Genomic DNA, 19,735 nt, shown 5'->3' on the forward strand with positions numbered 1-19,735 from the left:
TCTTTGAATAATTTAAATAATAATTTTGTTTTTTTTTAACTTCACTGAAAACTCACGATAAATCCGTCTACTTACTCTGGTATTGCTTACTATGTGGTGTTCAACAAAGGTTCATTTGTATTGTAATTGTGTTGCAAATTACAAATTTAATTTCACATAATTACTGTTTTAGGAATAACCCATAAGTTCTCAATAACGCGATGTTAAATGTGTTTAGTTTTAATCAACTGTATGGTAGCCTGAATATGGCTAGGGGTTTTGTTAAACGCCTGTTTAACCCTAAAATACATTAATTAGAGGCTTCGCTTGCAGAGCAATCGCAAAAAGTTTCCATTACATTCAAAACCAACGTCAACTAATTATTTACTGAATCATACGTTACGTTGCCGAGGTTGAAATCAACGAACTATAAACACTTTGCTTGTCCGTATAACCTTACGATAGTTATGTCTATGCAGCTTTTCCTTCTCTACGCTCACACATCACGCAAACCCTATCGCCACCACCATAAAACTCAATTAAATTTAATCATCAGAGCAACACAACCGTTCACCTTGATGTTACACTAAACAAACTAACACCAGCTGATTTATAATTGCTATCTATGTACTGTAACCTAACTTACGATTATATTCCGTACTTCATATCAAACACAATTTTATTCATTGTAAATAAAACATTTATTATCAATATTTTATTCGCACACGGACTATCCACTCTGTTTATCGTACCGTGTGACAAAGCAACCGCGCCAATATTAGCATATTATAGTTTTTTGAGCCATCCCGTCGGTTTATCGCGGTCGACAAAGCGGCCCTTATCCGCCCCTCGGTTTATGTCCATTGCGGTTTACTACTTTATGTAGGAAATTGATTCTCGAGGTACTTGCTGCTACAGGGTTTTTGGTTCGGCCATTGGGCCTGATTTCGGGGGTGTGGGAGACTCATGTTAAAGTTGTAAAGTTACATCCTATTTGTTCCGATAAAGTCGAAATAGAAAATTAAAGAATGTGTCCAGCATTCTGCTCTTTAGTAAAGCTAGCAATAGTACGCAATGTAATAGGCTTTTGTGGCTTACGTATATATACAGCACCAAAGTCTTAATTATAAATTTATGTTCATTGCGGTTTTCTACTTCAAGTAGGAAATTGATTCTCGAAGTACTTGCTGCTACAGGGTTTTTTGGTTCGGCCATTGGACCTGATTTTGGGGGAATATAGGAAGCTCATGTTAAAGTTGTAAAGTTACATTTGCTCAAATAAAATCGAGGGGAAAAGTAGCACTGGTTGTATAAACGAATACATGTAAAACAGACGTGTGCGGTCTAGTTACAACATCAAAGTTTTATTTATTTTTTAATTGCTTAGCATGAAGTGATTAGTAAAGTAAGAAAATATGAAAGTTTATACGTTTTCATGCTGCCAAACAAGTGGCGTTTCTAACTAGTATGCTATGCTGTCATAAAAAGAAACGAGTCATTTTATTACTTACAGAACTATTCTTCAATGAAGTTGTCAAGGTGACCTTATTAGCAACATCATAAAATTGACCGAATATCTTTCGTTAAAAGTACAAAAAATCCGCAGTGTCTTGCTTTATGCCATAACATAACAAGAGTTATGCCTTATTCGAATGTTTACCATAATTTAGCGTTACGGCATGTGATATAGTGGGGCATAATATTGTTTGCCTAGCAACGAGTTAGCTAGTAAGTACAAATAGTTTCAGGATTTCATTGGTACATATAAGCCTTACAAATTTTTCGCAGACCGAGTTGCGGGCAAAAGCTAGTTTCAATATAAGCGTAAAATATCAATTAATTATTAATTAAGTATTTTTATCTGTTAAATATATTGACCCGGAAAACTCACGTCTTAAATCGAGTTTAGCTCGACATGTTTCGAGCTAATCCGTAGCCCTTCGTCTTCGGAGCAACGCGACTCAGCGGCTGCTGCAACACGCGCACTGCGCGCCGCCGCTCTGCTCGCGCGACTACCCGACGAAACTGACACCGGCACACAACTACCCGCGTTTTCATCATCATTACAACTGTCAAATGTAGAGTAGCACACAAAACTAACAACATGTCGAGCTAAACTTGATTTAAGACGTGAGTTATCCGGGTCAATATATTTAATATGAGTGTCTCACGGTAGTTTCATGTTCAAAAATTTTATCTGTTGCCTAGTATCCATAGTACTTAACAAGCTTTGCTTAGTTTGGGACTAGGTCAATTGGTGTCAAGTTTCCTGTGATATTTATTATTTATTTATTTTCATCGATGAGAAACATAAAAAAATTACTAACTTTGACTTAATGTCATAAAATCTATCGATCTACAAGACATAATTTTCTTATGATAGTGACAGTTTTTTTATTAATAAAAAACACTGTTTGGATGAAGCATTTTATGTTAAGCCACTAATTTCAAAAAAAACTTCATCATCATCATCATCCCAGCTTATATACGTCCCACTGCTGGGCACAGGCCTCCTCTCAGAACAAGAGGGCTTGGGTCATAGTTCCCACGCGGGCCCAGTGCGGATTGGGAACTTCACACACACCATTGAATTGCTTAGCAAAAAAAACTTGATCACCTGTAATAAATACCCACGTTTTGTGGTGCTTTAAGCAGAAAAACGTTGTATTAATGTTATTATGCCTTGGCCTAATGTAGTAGGTATTTTTTTCACGTAAATAGGAGATTTTGCTCTCGATTAAATTTAGTTTGTTCTGCGTGCCAAGCAACGTATACATAATACTTTATAATAGGTCGTTTTTGTACATCAACATCATATATTTCATGTAACAACTACGATGATCCACTTAGAAATCTTTTTCACAACATACTTCAAGATGACGTCTCCACTCTTTGCCACTTTCTTTTATCTTCGTTAGCATTTCGTCGTATTTAACTGTAACTACCGCAGTTTTCTTCAAAAGTGCGCAATAAATGTCTAAATATAACGTACAGCCCAATTTAATCAGTATAAATGTAGCGCGAACTGCCATTTGCTACGCGCAGGCGCAGACGCTTTGCCAGTCCAGTCTGAGGAGTTGACGAGATGTGGTGGCTTGGGTTTGTGTTGGTGGTTGGGGTGTTTTGTGAAAACAATGGTAAGTTAGATAAACTGTGTTACCTACTTAAAACCTTCGAAAAGTGACTGTTACCAAGGCCGTGGTTTATGTTCTTCTGTGCCGCATTAAGTGTAGAGAAAAATTGTGAACAAACATACCTCAAAGCCGACTTCGGTGTAAGATGCTCGTCAAACTAAGTCCGTAAAGCCGCAACAGTGCGCTGCACCGCGTTCTATACCCAAAACTTAATTTACCATGTCTACATCACAATTAATATTTATTTTTACAAAACCGAGCACAACCGCCCCAATCTTATATCCTTTAGTAAATTGGATATATTTAGTAGAAACTCGTGCATTTGCTCTTGAAAATCATCATTTGGTGAAATGAAACTGATGATGAAGACCACAGTTGACCGTCGGAGTTACTACTCAATAACAAGTATTTCACAGGTTGAATTTTAATTACTTTAAGAAAGTTGCTAAGCAATTTATGCTCCTCGTAATGCATATGGTAAAACGGGTGGTGAAGTACCGACTCCTCAATAATGAACGTCTCTGCATCGGAAAAAGCAATTTTTCGTAAAAGGTGACGAGCAGTTGATATTAAACTATTGTATCTTAGATTATTTACACTAAAAAGAGTGAAAAAAAAAATTATAACAAAAAATTTAACCAACTACATACAAAAAACCTTAAAAATAATTTTCTACCAGTCTGAAGTCGGTCGGTGCTTCAGCACGAGCCAGCAGGAGTGATTGAAGGTGCGTAGGTGAGGTAGAGGACTATAGGTCCACTCCTGCTGGACTGGATGTTAGAATTAAAATGTTAGAAAATATATTCAAGGCCAATCTGGTCAAAATGGTCCAAAAATAGATAGATGCTGGACTGTACGTAAATGGGCACTGACAAAGGTCATAAAATTTAACAAGGGACTTCTAAAGTGCATCATCAACTTTCACACATTACTATAATGAATGATGCAGCTTGAAGTCTCGAGTATAATTTAATATCTGAAAAATTTAAATAAATATCTATCTAAGTAGGTATCAACATCGTTTAATCAGTGTACAGCAAGTGTTGTCAGGGGTCCTTATCGGCTCGCATACTTATTGGAAGTCCGAATGTAATGTTTGTCAGAACGATCGTTTGTCATAACTCTTATTTCTCTGAATCCAATAATTGTTCAAAATTGTTATAAAACAAACCTAACCTAACCTATAGTCTTCTATAGGATGACCACTTAAAAAATTCAGAAAACTGTATAACCATACAGTCAGTGGAAAAAAATATTATGACAAACGATGATTCGGACACAAAAATTACTGTATGACTAGCGAAGAGTATGCGAACTTTGGCGCTCCCGTTGTCAGCCTCATTTTGTTTTTTAATTTGCCGCGGTTTGTCTGGGACAGCTTTCGTTGGCCAGAGTCTAGGTCTCCTCGATAGACTTCCAATTACTTCGGTTGTCACTTCAATTAGCTAATTCGCTTGGCTATGTCGGTGACTGTAGGAGATTCGTTTCGATGCATCTCTTCATTTCTGATTTCTTCTGACTTCAGTTTAAAGTGCACCTTAAACGAACAGAATAAAAGAACTTAAAACAATCTTTCTCACAAGTTATTTTTAACCGACGAAAACTAAATAGGAGGTTCTAATAAGTTTCATTTTTAATACAAGTTTTTTGCTGACTGTACTTTTTGTTGACTGTACTTGCATAATCTGTAGTGACATCCTGGTAGTCCGGCCAAGATCGTCTCAGCAGGACAGAAATCTTCAACGGTTAATAGCAACGACTTGAAATTTGGTATGCTAATGTAGTTTGGGTGACAATGCAAGTACAGTCAACAAAAAATACAGTCAGCAAAAAAAGCTTGTATTCAAAATGTTTTTTTTATGGTTAGGTTATTTATGTATTTTATTAAGGCAGTTTAATTTATCCATTTCATTTTTTAATCAGCCTGTGAAAAAGATAGTTTAAGTGTTGCGTACCTACCCAATTCATATTAAGCGTTAAGTCGCGCGACCGGGTCGCGGTCACATGTCGCGGTCGTCGGTCGCGTTCGCCAACAGAACGCTACCTTAACATAAATAGATCGCTACACTTGAATAAATTTACTTAAATATTTCCATTATAAATCAAGTTTATTCAATGGAATCCATAAAAATATATTATTTTTCTGATTTTTTACGGAATTTAAGGGTTTGCAGTCAACCGTTTATAGAACGAAAGGCGTCACGCATTGTACAGTCGTGATTTTTGCTCAACTCTATTGATAAGAACCATGAACTAAACAATTGTAAACATGCCGTAAACAATGATCGTTTTCAGCAAATGTTTTTTATATACTATTCAGAAGAAAATACCTACAATACTTTTAAGCCCGTTTCCACCAGAGATGTGCATATGTTGCGAGGAATATGTTTTTCATTAACCAAAAGAACCGCTTCATTTACCACGTCTCGCTCGCTCAGCTGTTTCCACCAGAGATGTGCTGTGCGAGGATGTGCAAATGAACCGTTTCTATTGGTTAATGAAAAACACATCCCTCGCAACACATCCTCGCACATTATTGGTGGAAACGCTGCTTTATTCTAGCATGGTGCGGGTGACACTTGATCCACGTTTCGTTTTACTCAAAAAAAGTTGCTGCGGTCTAAATATATGGAAGTATATTTCAGTTGTAGCCTAAATATATGACTGGCTTAAAATATTTGAACATAAAGAACTATTATAAATACGAAATAAACTTAAACTATCATAAAAAATTTTTTTTTAAATAAATAAATTAAATACAAAGCACAAGTGAAGAAACGTAATATGCATGTAATATTACGTTTAGTGACGGGACCTAATGGTGCAATTTCATTATAGACTTTTATTTTCTGTAAAAACCGTTAATAAACATTAATTCGTTTTTAAAAAATATAAAAGTCAATCACGAATAATTATTGGAGTAGACACATTAACTTTTATATTAAGAAGAGTTCTATCAGACCACATTTTTAATTTTTATTAATTTTTTATGGAATACTCGAGAAAAACTATCAAAAATGCAACGTTGCCAGCTCAGCAGGTATAAACGCTCTTAAAGCCCCATGGTCACTCACACCATCATGTATAACCAAGTCTACCAATTCTGACGGCATTTGCTTCCAGAGACGATATTCCATGGCGTTCTTAATCCCGACTGCGTGGCGAGCTACTTCCGGATGTTTGTGACGCGACGCGTGCCCCCGCGCAACTACTTGTACTTCCATGAGACGCAGGTGGACGAGCCGGTCGTGGACGAGGCTGCTCTAGGATTACTGCGACAAGTGCAGGTGAATTAAGTTATTTATTTCTACTCCTTTGTTACTTTTAAGTGGGTGACAGACTTACGAGCAAGTACGCGTACTTATGGCTCGACGACTTTTTTCGCCTGTGTGCCACCTTAAGTACGCGTACTTTAAAACCATCGGCGATCCAACCGATTTGAAATCTTGCTCGTGGCTCGCAAACTTAAAAACCGCGTACTTTAAGTTCGTACGTCTATCACTCACTTTACGGTCATCCCGTGAAATCCAACGAAAATACATACTGAAACATGGATGCACAGAAAAAAGCCAGAAAAAGAGACCAGTGCTGGGAATTGTACCCAAGTCCTCAGCATTCCGTGCTGCGTGCCATACTCCTACATCACCACTAGACAGGAGTTTAGACACAAATTTCTCTCACGCACCACACATTTCAGCCTGCTTCTTTCTTAGTCACTTAGCAGCGACACTAGCGACATCTATATTTTAGCTCTCATCGAGAGACGTCAACATTCCTTCGGAACTAACCGCTCATCCGGACAAGAGGTGTTGCTATTAAACAATCAAATTAAGATTGGTTTTTGGAGCCTTTTTGTATTTTTTATTTCATCTCCAAATTTGTTACTTTTACGGTCATCCCGTGAAATCCAACGAAAATACAAACATGGATGCACAGAAAAAACCAGAAAAAGAGACCAGTGCTGGGAATCGAACCCCGGTCCTCAGCATTCCCTGCTGCGTGCTATGCCCCTACACTACCACTGGACAGGAGTACAGACACAAATGTCTCCTATGCACCACTTAGTTATGTAGTCTCAAACTATTCATCATCATCATCAGCCTATAGCAGTCCACTGCTGGACATAGGCCTCCCCAAAGAGCGCCATTGCGCCCTGTCCTCGGCTAGACGCATGCAGCTTCTACCAGCAGCCTTTAGCAGATCGTCACTCCACCTGGCTGGAAGGCGCCTATACTACGTTTGCCAAGACGCAGTCTCCACTCCAGAACTCGTTTACTCCAGCGGTTGCCGGTTCTGCGACAGATATGACCAGCCCACTGCCACTTCATCTTGCTGATTCTCTGAGCTATGTCGATTGTTTATGTAGTCTTGAACTTTTCAAAGCAAACAATTTTTAAAGCACGAATTAATCTTTGTTTTCTTTCTAGATCGGATGGAGAATCGTAGGGGGCAAGACTATAGACATCCAGGAAGCCCCCTACCAGGTGCTGTACGGGGAGTACTGTGGCGGCTCCCTTATCGCCCCCGAGTGGGTCATTACTGCAGCACACTGTAAGTAAGTACTTGGACCAATTTAATGTATCGGATAAGATACGATAATATACATATACCTTCCGCCGCCTAACTTTGCCTTAAAGTTCATTGCCACGACTAGTACCACAAAAACTATAAAGGTATAATTCCAATACTTGAATAGGCACTATACCGTTAAGCGATTCGAACACAATCCGGGAGTAACGTAAAGACGTTGCATAAAAAATGTATCTCTAAAATGCGTCAAAACTGAGTATAAGTAATTAACTTTTAGGCAGATTTATATGGCGCGTGGTATACCTGGTGTGGCCTGTAACACGGGCAAATAATTAAAACATAGATCGTACTCATCAAACTGGACAACATTAATTCAACGAGTTTTAAAAATATTTAATTTAGTCACTTCAAAGTTCAATATCTCAGAATAAACTGGTTTTGATGAAACATATCTAAGAACCATCGCTAGAAAACATAATTGCAAATAAAAGGAATCGCATTAAAATCGGTCCACCCGTTTAAGAGCTTCGGTGCCACAGACAAACACATAGACACACATAGCGGTCAAACTTATAACACCCCTCTTTTTGCGTCGGAGGTTAAAATATCATTTACTAGCTTATGCCCGCGACTTCGTCGCACATAACTAGAGTAGCTACCGTAAGGTCGCGGGTGAGCAAAGTATTTGTTCATACTCAAAATACCACAAACGGGACTTATCACGCTAAAACACACGAGTAATATTTACCTCGACGTTTCAACCACATTACAGTGGCCGTGGTCACGAGTAGACTGAAGTGTAGGGTACCAAGTCTGCCTAGCAGCGCGAGTCCTTCGAACGTCGAACATCGAGGTAAATATTACTCGTGTCGAAAATACAAATTGAGATATGGATGCACAGAAAAACCAGAAAAAGAGGCCAGCGCTGGGAATCGAACCCAGGTCCTCAGCATTCCGTAACCCCTACACCACTGCTGGACAACAGCGCTGGTCTCTTTTTCTGGTTTTTCTGTGCATCCATGTCTCAGTTTGTATTTTCGATATGGTTTCACGGGATACCCGTAAAAGTAACAAATTTGGAGTGTTCAGCAGTGGTGTAGGGGTTATAGCATGCAGCACGGAATGCTGAGGACCTGGGTTCGATTCCCAGCGCTGGTCTCTTTTTCTGGTTTTTCTGTGCATCCATGTCTCAGTTTGTATTTTCGATATGGTTTCACGGGATACCCGTAAAAGTAACAAATTTGGAGCTGAAATAAAAAATACAAAAAGACTCCAAAAAACCAATCATATTACTCGTGAGTTTTAGCGTGATAAGTCCCGTTTGTGGTATTTTGAGTATGAACAAATACTTTGCTCACCCGCGACCTTACGGTAGCTACTCTAGTTATGTAACGAATGCGTATACATCTTCCTCCTCCAGAAATACAAACACAGATTTATTGCATAGACATAACTATCGTAAGGTTGCGGATGAGCAACGTAATTATTTATACTTTTTTTACTTACTTACGTTTAACTATTTAGAAAATAAAAACTTAATAATAGTAATCAAAAACTAATATAAATCTAAAAAAGGCCCCTGTGGCATGGTTCCAAGAATGCTGGCAGCATTTCCTCGCTGTATGACGATGGCAAGACGCTGTGCGAGGAAGCTGCCAGCCCTCTTGTCTCCGTCGGCGTCGACCAGTCTCTTTGCCAGTTGGCTGAAGAGTTCCCTTGCGCAAGAGTGCCACGGACCGAGCGTCTCGACGCCGAAGGCAATGAAGTTGTATCCGGCGTCAAGACCACTACATTTGCGCTTAATTCATTGATATGGACCTCCGCAAAGTAACGCCTGATTCAATAAAGAACCTACCTATTTTTTCCAGAGAAAAGGAGACTTTCATCCTGGCAGGATCGACGTACCGTAGCAAAGCCACCCGCTACCATATCTGCGCCCACTTCACCCACCCCCTCTGGTCTTCCGAGAGCAAAGACCACCCGCACGACTTCGACTATCAGCTGGTGCTGTTGGAAGTTCCTGTGCCTATCAGCGCGATGGCCAGGCCGATTGCGATTGGGACGTTAGAGGATATCGTGCCAGGGCACATGGTGTCTATAAGCGGATGGGGTCACGTAGCGTATAAAGTAAGTCATAATCATAATCTGAGCCTATTCTTCGTACTTCCCACGCGGGCCCAGTGCGGATTGGCAACTTCACACCATTGAATTGCTTCGCGGTTAGGTTTCCTCACGATGTTTGCCTTCACCGTAAAGCAGGTGGTAAATTACAAAATGTAATTTCGCACATGAATTTCGATAACAGAGGTGCGAGCCGGGGCTTGAACCCACGATCCTCTGCTTCAGAGGCCATGAGTCAAACTACTAGGCCACCACTGCTTTTAAGTAAGTAACTATCTTTATTTTATCCGGCTGCCCGAAGGGGGGTTGTGTTTTTCGAGAGTATAATGTATGTACTCGTATATGTGTATGAATATAACAATGGTATCAAGTAAAAATATCTGTACATCTTTATACCAGTAACCATAAGATCCTTGTGTTTTTGACGCTATATCTGTATACAACGTGTCTCTACTCTTGTAAGGATTAAAACTCAGATTCCGCCATAATGCATTTATATCTCTTTCTTACTTATTTGTATTCCCTTCATACATCCTTCCACCTCAAAAATCTTGAATCTCGCTCATTCGTCAGTATTTCTCTCATTCTATCTCTTTCACTTATTACGTTTCGTTCCATCTTACACTCTCTCTAATTATTTGATTTAATGAATATAAAGGCTGACCAGAATTATAAAAAACCTCACCGTATTGCGGAAAACCAATAGAACTAATTTCTTGCACTGGTAACACTGAATTCAAATGTCATCTGTCTGTTTAAAAATTTGAGACTCAAAGTTTTAACGTTGTTTGCGCGTGGTTTTTTTAAGTGATATTTGTGTTTTTGTACGTTAAAATGCCGAAAATTAGCCTTGGAAGGAAAATAATTTACAATGTATAAAAGTATTTGTCATAGAAAAAGTCTGAGGGATTAGAAAATATTCCTTTAAAATAACATCACCGATACCATTGTCAATAGGACTGATAGGTATCGTACAGTAAGTGTAAAGAATGTTGCAATATAAAACGTAGAAATGCTGCCCTCGCGTCAGGTTTTTTATATTCCTGGTCAGCCTTTAGAAGCTGCTCCGATGTATTAAATCGTAGATCAGTAATACTAAATACTGTAGCATTTGTACACCGACACAGGTTAGAAATACAATAACCAACACGTTCTACTCGTCTTTATTCAGAGGGTACACACGTAAATATCTATGCCTTCGACTGTACTTCTAGGAACTTTGCAACACTTTTGTGCATGGTTGTAGCCTTGAATATCTGTGAGATTGGATAACATATTCTTCGGACATGAAAAATGGCCACTGTTTGAGACAACCTAAAGGTCGACCCGCGTCAGTCCTGGTATTAGTAAAATATCGAGCCTCACGGGAATTTTGTCAGGTGATAAAAATATAAAAGATTGAGAAAGGTAAAGATCCTTTGATGCGTGTCTAAGAAGAACAGAAGGTTGGTGTATTTTGCTAACTTTAAATGCATTATTTCGTACGGCCTTATTTTACGGGGATCTGCTGCAGACATTGAGTCTATTTTATCTTACAAAAGAGAGCAATTAGAGCAATTTATAATTTGAAGACGCGTGAATCTTTAAGATCTATTTTTAAGGAAACAGGTATCCTAACCCTGCCGTCGCTTTATGTTTTTGAAATAATCATGTATGTAACATAATGTGATTTTCCCACTAACGCCGATAAGTCAAAGGTCTTACAGACTGGCTAAAACCAAAAAGTCGTTTCTACTTTTACTCAGTTTGTATTTTCGATATGGTTTCACGGGATACCCGTAAAAGTAACAAATTTGGAGTTGAAATAAAAAATACAAAAAGACTTCAAAAAACCAATCATAATTTGATTGCTTAGTAGCGACATCTCTTGTCTGGGTGAGCGATTGGTTCCGAAAGAGTGTGACGTCTCTCGATGAGAGCGGAACATAGATGTCGCTAGTGCTGCTGCATAAGTAGCGTAGTAGAAATAAGCAACCTGAGATATGTATGCATAGGAAAAATTCGTGTCTAGATTCCTGTCCAACGGTGGTGTAGGGGTTAAAGCACGCAGCACGGATTGCTGAGGACCTGGGTTCGATTCCCAGCGCTGGTCTCTTTTTCTGGTTTTTCTGTGCATCCATGTCTCAGTTTGTATTTTCGATATACTCGTAAAAGTAACAAATTTGGAGTTGAAATAAAAAATACAAAAAGACTCCAAAAAACCAATCATAATTTATGAACCAATTTGAAAAAAAAAATCTTGCGTTCGTCTAGGAATGCTTTCAATTAGGTCCCATAAGCACCAAATCAGGATCTGATGATTGGATCCTAAGGAAATCGAGGGAACTCTTCAAATGTTGTAGGAACACCTATGGTAATTTTGATATATTTAGTATTAACTCGTGCATTTGCTTTTGAAAATCATCATTTGGCAAAGTGGAACTGATGATGAAGACCACAGTTGACCATCGGAGTTAGTACTCAATAACAAGTATTTCACGGGTTGAATTTCAATTACTTTAACACAGTTGCTAAGCAATTTATGCTCCTCGTAAAGCATATTCTTAAACTACTTAATAATCCATTGGACACATATGATTAGTAAATAAATCATATTTTTTATTTTACCAATTTGTCAGCGTGACTGATATGTATATTCATGCCAAATTACAGCTTTATACTAATAACGGTATCTAAGCAAAGCCGCGGACAGACAGACAGAAGGACAGACATGGCGAAACTATAAAGTTCCTGGTTGACTACGGAACCCTAAAAACGTGTTTTTGTACAGAAAAGCCGTATGCAAGACATTCTTCGGCGGGTGTCGGTGCCCGTGGTCCCGGATGCAATATGCAAGCACTTGCCCAACGAAAACTACCGTCGAATAACGCCCCGGATGTTCTGTGCCGGATACATCAACGGCACTAAAGACTCTTGCCAGGTAAAGAAAATCGGCCAAGTGCGAGTCGGTCGGTACAGTCACCAGCATCAATATCTGACACAACAAGCGTGCATAGATATCTGATACGACTCTATTTCTAGGGCCGGAAGGACGTGTCAGATATTTTTGCACGCTCCGCTATGGCAGATTAATGATGGTGACTGTACCATTATCTATACCTATACAACATTAGACACTAGCAAATTAACGGCAAAAACACGTTTGTTTTATGGGAGCCCACTTAAATATTTATTTTATTTTAATTTAACTATTTATTTTAAAAGTGAATCATACAACTAGGTATTCTGTGAATATTCCAAGCGTCTACCTGTTGCCGTCATTAATATCGAGCAAAAAACGGTAAAAAAAATCACTTTTTTTGTATGGGAGCCCCCTTAAATATATATTTTATTCTGTTTTTAGTATTTGTTATTATAGCGGCAGAAGAAATACATCTGTGAAAATTTAAATTGTCTGGTTAATGAACTAAAATAATTTCCTTAAGCGAAAGTCACGGCGAAGGTCGCGGGTGAGCAAGGAAATTATTTTAGTTCATTGATATGGACCTCCGCAAAGTAACGCCTAATTCAATAAATTGTCTGGTTATCACGGTTCACGAGATACAGCCTGGTGTATAGACGGACAGTGAAGTCTTTGTTATAGGGTCCCGTTTTTAACCCCCGACACAAAAAGAGGGGTTTGACCGCTATGTGTGTCTGTCTGTCTGTCTGTGGCACCGTAGCTCTTAAACGGATGGACCGCTTTGAATGTAGCCCGTGACTCCGTCCGCGTAGAATTCGTTTATCTCTATCCCGTGGGAACTAAGCAATTTTTCGGGATAAAAACTATCCTATGTCTTTCTCTGGGATTTAAACTATTTGTATACCGAATTTCATCTAAATTGGTTCATTGGTTTAGACGTGATGAAGTAACAAATAAACAGACTTACAAACTTTCGCATTTATAACATTAGTAGGATAAACAGCAAGAAAACGATGGTTTTAAATTTCTGTGAAACTCTCTCTCACTGCGTGAATCTGACACTTAGACGTTTTATTTTAATTCGTTCTTTTTTTCAGGGTGACTCCGGTGGCCCAGTGGTGGTGAACGGTAAACTGGTGGGTTTGGTGTCCTTTGGGGTTGGCTGCGCCATGGCGGAGCAGCCAGGAGTCTACACCAAGATCCCTTACGTTAGAGACTGGATACGGGCTATTACCGCTCTACCTTTATAATTAAAATACTTTTAGGGGATGTTTCACCATCCATTGATTAGTTAGTGTTAACTGACGGTTAAATGTGTTGCCGTCTCTATTTGTTTTGTTCGAATAGACGGAGACAGCATCACATTTAACCGTCAGTTAACACTAATCAATGGATGGTGAAACAGCCCCTTAGTGTCCGATAGTATATGTGTAACCGAAACCGAATTTCGGATTGTTTATTTGAGCAGATTTGAGGGTTATTCTTGCGTATAATTATTGAATTTGCATTCATTTTAGCTTTTGTATACATGTGTTTGTGTTAATAAAAGTGATTATTCAATAAATTGAGAAAGAATTGGAATTTGAATATTCTGTTAAATAATATTAATGCGCTTAATAATATGGAAAACAATACGTCGTATTGCATTCGTATCATTATGGCATCTTATTTTCGGGAAAATAAGAATAATAAATTTTCTAGTAAACGAAACATTCGGGCAAATGAAGTTTCGGGCATATGAACTTCGGGAATATGAAATTATAGCATATAACTTTCGGGCAAACAATAGATAACCATTTTTATCTCCCAAGACCCATCGTACAATTTTTTTAACAAATAATAAGTCTAATCAAATGTCCTACCGAACAACGGCTAAACTGATAGTGTCTTTTCCAACCTCGACATTGGCGGAATCATCGATGGTATCAATGGAGCTATATTTTCAAGAATTGAATTGAATTAATCAAATGTCAACTTTTTTTGATCGTCATTAAGTTTCAAAGTCTTTTACTAAAAAAAAAATAGTCTCAGGAGGCTATAGCATTATGCTAAAATTCATCTTGTCTAGAGACAGACACATACATTTGCATATAGCAGTTATATCCAACCGCCGAGTTTCGGAGCTCTGCATATCGAAACAAAAAACGTATTCCAAGTATTTATGTACAGAAAAAATAGCAACCGCCCCAGCACATTGCCTTGCGGAATCTAGAAATGATTACTTTCTATATTGTTTCCGAGGCGGTATTTCCCTGGGGTGGGTTCGGTCCCGGCCTGAATTAAAACCGGTAATAACGCGATTTATCTTAACACCGGTCTAGGTTTTAATATTGGTAATTTAATGGAGTATTTCTGCAGTCTAAGAGAACAAATATTATAGTAAACTAACCTAAACTAACACAGTATATACATCATAACTAAACTGAGAAAATGGCAACTAAAAATTTAACACATTAAGTTACAAATATTAATAAAAAAGTAGGAGAATAAAACTAATTTAAAAATACAAACTATCGCAGTTGACCCGCGGCAAGGATCCCAGGATACTGGCAGCATTGCCACGCTGGATCGCGAGACTTAGCCGTTGGGCAAAGTAGGAGCCAGCCCTGAGATCACCAGTGGCATGGACCAACCTTGTGGACAACTCCTTGCACAGTTTTTTTGTTTGAGACGACCACGGGCCCAAAGTCTCTACAGCCAGCGCAACACGTAGTTAGCAGTTGAAGTTTGCGTTAAAACTGTTTAAAAGTTGTTGATTTGAATCTTCTTTTAACTTATACAAGGTCGCCGCGGCTATGCTACAAAGAGGGTAATACTCTTATCTTAAATAAGAAGACTTAATTTTGATTTCAAAAACAATTTATTCTGTATTTAAATATTATATTCTGTATAAAAACACTAGTAATTTTACGACACCGATCGAAAGGCTTAACTATAAGTTTATTTTCATCCATATCCCTACTAAACGTGCAGAAAAACTGAGACCTTCAAAAGTATATAGTATTCGCAAATAAATCATTTCACTTCATTTCTTTTTTTGATTAAATTTTGGTATACAGGTAGTTTGCACCCCAAGGATCAACATACATGAGATTGACTTCTGTACCGCTGTTTAGTGACGCTACTATCCCGAACGATATTCCAAGCCTACCGGCAAATAATTGAATCAAACTATCGCGCATTCAGCTAGCAGCGATCACGAGTTGATTTTTCGTATTACATACACATCTCGGGAGTCTGGAGTTCTTGCGATGCATGCAAGAATATACGGGCAGATGTTGCGTGCATAAACGATGCGGTTAGGTAAAACTTGCGCACGAAGGATTTCGTACCATTATCTACAACATTAGACATTAGTAAAAAAAAAATGAAAAATTAGTGAAAATTTCAACTGTCTATACTTACTTCGTTTTGGGGAGGGTGGAGAACGTCGCACCGCAAGCGTGCGGGCAGCGAGTGGGCGTGGCAACCTCGCGAGTGAGGCGATCCGGTGACGCTACGGAGTTGACGTAGTGAGCGCATGCACATACAAATACATATGAAGAATACTAACCGCTCGAGGCGAGGAAAGAAGAAAGAAAGAAAGAAAAGTTTATTTTGGCTCCAAAATGTACCACCTAAAACTAAGACTAGAACTAGCACTAAAACTATGTTACTAGGTGACACGGCAGGATACCAAAAAGGGTCTCCACTCAGCATGTGTTGCCGCACATTAGGCGGTGCTGGTCGGGTACCGGGTGGCTGTAATGAGCTGTGACCTTAAAGGTCTTAGATATTTCGGGAATCTGGGAAACAGCTCTATCGATGCCGCTGAAATTTGCCATATCGGGGTTTTCGAGGGCGAACAATCGATCTAACGTAGACTTATTACTGGGAAAACGAGTGTTTTTTAGTTTTAGCCCGAGCGAAGCTCGCCCATGTATACTCAATTCAAAGACGAACAGAAAATCGCTGCGTCCTCGCCTGCAACTTCACCCCTCCGTCGCCTGTCACAGCTCAATCTGCATTCAACGCAGGCCTGTGCGAGTGTTTTCCAAGCGCTTTCACCACAAAACGAACCCCCCCTCCTGTGGGGGGTGATTTATTTACAGCGTGCGCAGACGTGCCGCCTCGCGCTTTTATTTGTTGTGATTTTGATGCGCCCGACAAATGGGCGAGATTTTTGTCGGGGTTTTGGCGGTGTCTATTTTATGGGTGACGTCGGGGTGTTTCCTTTGATTTTTATCAATAAAAACTATTGAGTTTTTTGTAAGCTTCGGGGCCGTGGTGGCATAGCGGTTTGACCTATTGCTTCACAAGCACATTATAGTAGGTTCGAGCCCGAGTTCGTATACGTCGATTTTTTCGAATTTTATGTGTGAAATTACTTACGTACCTACTCGTACCACGAGATTTACGATGAAGGAAAACATCATGATACTCCTAAACCGGCTCACATCGGGGAAGAAATTTATTAATTTAATGGTGTGTGTGAAGTTACCTAACCACAATGGGCCCGCGTGGGAACTACAGTCAAAGCACTCTTATTCTGAGAGGCGGCCTATGCCCTGCGGTAGAACGTAAGTAGGCCGAGATGATGATGATGATTAAGCTTAGGGGAGACCGGATACGGTTGTCTATGGGGTTGCTTGCCACAGTGGTTGTAATTTCATCATAGCCTGTGGAATGGCAGCGCCATATTTAAAATTTACTGTCAAGCGGCGCGGCCATTTTGAAAAAATCTTTCTTGACTGCAGTGACACCTACGAATTAATTTCGCGAATTCGCGAATTTTATAAAAAATATCACCAAAAAAAAAACACTTTAATGTTATAGATAAGCCTTACAGTGATAGTTTAGCATAAAATGGCATATCTAATTAAATAACAATGAATGACCTTCAATTTCTGTGAACTTTATTATTCATTATCAAATATCTGATAACCAAATTTTTCTCAGTCATGTATTAAATAACTATAATTACAAAATAAAACAATTACCTGTAGAAAACACTGATTTATTTCGTAAAATATTAATTTATTTACGAAACAAAGCCCTTTTATAGTCTTTCAATATCAAATAATAGTATAATACGAGGTTTCCAAAAATACCAGCGCACGGCAGCGGCCACACAGTGAAACTTGAGTAAACGATAAGAACGAAATTTCTTCCGTAATGTTGCCGCGGCCGTTAATAAATGCCATCCTTGTCTATTTATGAACGCATTCTGCAAGAATAAGCAAGCGAGATATAGGTCTACCAGTTTATATTTGTTAGTGAAATACGTCACCGCCAACGACCGGGAGCCGGTCGCTTGCCACTCAAGGGTTTTTGACAGCGTGCCGGGAGACGGTCGCCTGCCAAACAAGGGTGTGCCGGGACCCGGACGCTTGCCACTCCAAGGGCTAGCTATCTTTTGACATAAGTAGATGATAATATTTATTCGTTCGTTTAGTTGTTCAATACAACCACTGTAACAACTACCCTTAGAGACAATCATACCCGGTTGCCCCGACCAGCTTTTCCCCACGACTTTGTCTTCCAAGAATTTATTGTAACTTTGTAAGCCGTTTGTCCGGGACAAACTATCCCATGTCCATCCCAGGATCTCGAATATTCATATAATAATAAGACTACGAAAATGAGCCAGTTGAAACGCTGCCATTAATAACCACCACACGTTTACTTAGAGAGATCTTCCTATAGCTATATTTCCAGGCCATCTAACTTCCCTAAGACCGCCTGCGGAAGTTTGCACGGGCTTAGACCCGGATTAAAAACTAATTTCACAGCTTTGTGGTCTCTGCATCGGTGCTTGTGCGCTTAGTTACGTCGACGACATTGTTGGACTTTGACAGGAATAAATAGGCTTGTAACTTGTAAAAAGAAGATTATTCATGTGAACTGAAACTTCGATCATGCCACATGGACAAAGAAAAGTGTGTGAAACCGTCTGTCTATGTCAATAAACATCTAAGATGACCCCAAATTGCACTCATTTTACTTAGCACAGGGGCTGGATGAACATAGATATTATGATCCTTGATGCACGACTCCGACCTGCACTTTAGTCGATTTATTTATTTTATTAACCAGTTCTAGCATCTACCATCACAATGATATTTCAGGAATAAAATGCTAAAAACCTATCATTATTTCGAGCCCAAAATATAAATTCAGAGCGCAGCCAATTTGGTTTGTTGATGTACGTTTCCCGGACAGAAAAAGGGTTGGTTAATTAATGAAATGCAAGAACAAAACAACTGACACACGTGGGCGTTTTGTCCAGCTGTCCGTCCGCCGGCTGGCGGGGACGCTCAAAAAACAATAAGTCCGCCTGTTGAACGATTAATAATTGCGGCCTTGTGGCCAGAGAAATGGCGGAAAAGGTGGTCTAGAGATTATTGTCTAGAATTTATCGAAGTGGGGAGCCCAAAAGAGTTTTTTTACCCGACGCCCGAAGGAGAGTTATGTTCTTCGAGCGTATGTATGTACGTATGTGGGTATGTCCATTTCTTTGGTTCTCGCTGCAGCCTAAACGGCTGGACGGATTTTAACATATGAGGTATCATTGGATTTGTCATAATTGTTGGAGTGATATAGGGTATATAATATTTCAATATGGTGTCTGCGAAAAAAAAATGTGGCGGAGGAATGAAAAAATATATTTTGTATTGTAACAATAAAAAATGGATATCAAATGAAATCTAGTAATTAGACTATTCTAAATATAAAAAAGTTATAATAATTTTAATATAGGTACCATTTTCGCAGAAATATAAAACAGTATAAAATAAAAATATTAAATTGAACAAATCAAAAAACCCGACTGCCTTAAAACCTAAAAGGAAGAAAATAAGTCTACTGGTCTAGAACTCTGTTAAGTAGCTTATTTAAAGTTCAACAGTCGGGACCCATTGAAATCGTGACCAGCTCAAAAAATCTTAGTAATGTGTACCGACTGTTGAACTTTAAATAAGCTACTTAACAGAATTCTAGACCTCTAGACTTATTTTCTTCCTTTTAGTTTTTAAGGCAGTCGGGTTTTTGATTTTTTAATATGAATTCTTTCGCGCTCGCACAGATGAGT

General features: G+C 39.0%; 1 protein-coding gene and 1 long non-coding RNA gene across 2 annotated transcripts; one reads left to right on the plus strand and one right to left on the minus strand.

Annotated features, from left to right (window-relative positions):
- The first annotated feature begins 3,006 nt into the window (after positions 1-3,006).
- LOC141438772 (trypsin-like) lies at positions 3,007-14,247 on the plus strand. Its single transcript, XM_074102730.1, has 6 exons — positions 3,007-3,116; positions 6,237-6,400; positions 7,541-7,668; positions 9,512-9,770; positions 12,535-12,684; positions 13,764-14,247. The coding sequence occupies exons 1-6, from the start codon at positions 3,065-3,067 to the stop codon at positions 13,914-13,916; spliced, it is 906 nt and encodes a 301-aa protein (XP_073958831.1). The 5' UTR covers positions 3,007-3,064; the 3' UTR covers positions 13,917-14,247.
- A 1,996-nt stretch (positions 14,248-16,243) lies between these two features.
- On the minus strand, positions 16,244-19,353 carry LOC141438778 (uncharacterized). The gene is made up of 2 exons (XR_012452508.1): positions 18,056-19,353; positions 16,244-17,324 (listed from the first exon to the last, which is right to left on the minus strand). It is a non-coding gene; the product is annotated as an uncharacterized lncRNA (long non-coding RNA).
- Between the last annotated feature and the right edge of the window lie 382 nt (positions 19,354-19,735).

This window comes from Choristoneura fumiferana, chromosome 19 (genome assembly GCF_025370935.1).
Source record: "Choristoneura fumiferana chromosome 19, NRCan_CFum_1, whole genome shotgun sequence".
Lineage (NCBI taxonomy): Eukaryota > Metazoa > Arthropoda > Insecta > Lepidoptera > Tortricidae > Choristoneura > Choristoneura fumiferana.

Bases quoted from the DNA above. Each gene is read 5' to 3' on its own strand.
- LOC141438772 (XM_074102730.1), top strand. From the start codon at position 3,065: ATGTGGTGGCTTGGGTTTGTGTTGGTGGTTGGGGTGTTTTGTGAAAAC. The intron at 3,117-6,236 runs GTAAGTTAGATA...ATTTGCTTCCAG, and splicing joins GGTGTTTTGTGAAAACAATG to AGACGATATTCCATGGCGTT. The intron at 7,669-9,511 runs GTAAGTACTTGG...TATTTTTTCCAG, and splicing joins ATTACTGCAGCACACTGTAA to AGAAAAGGAGACTTTCATCC.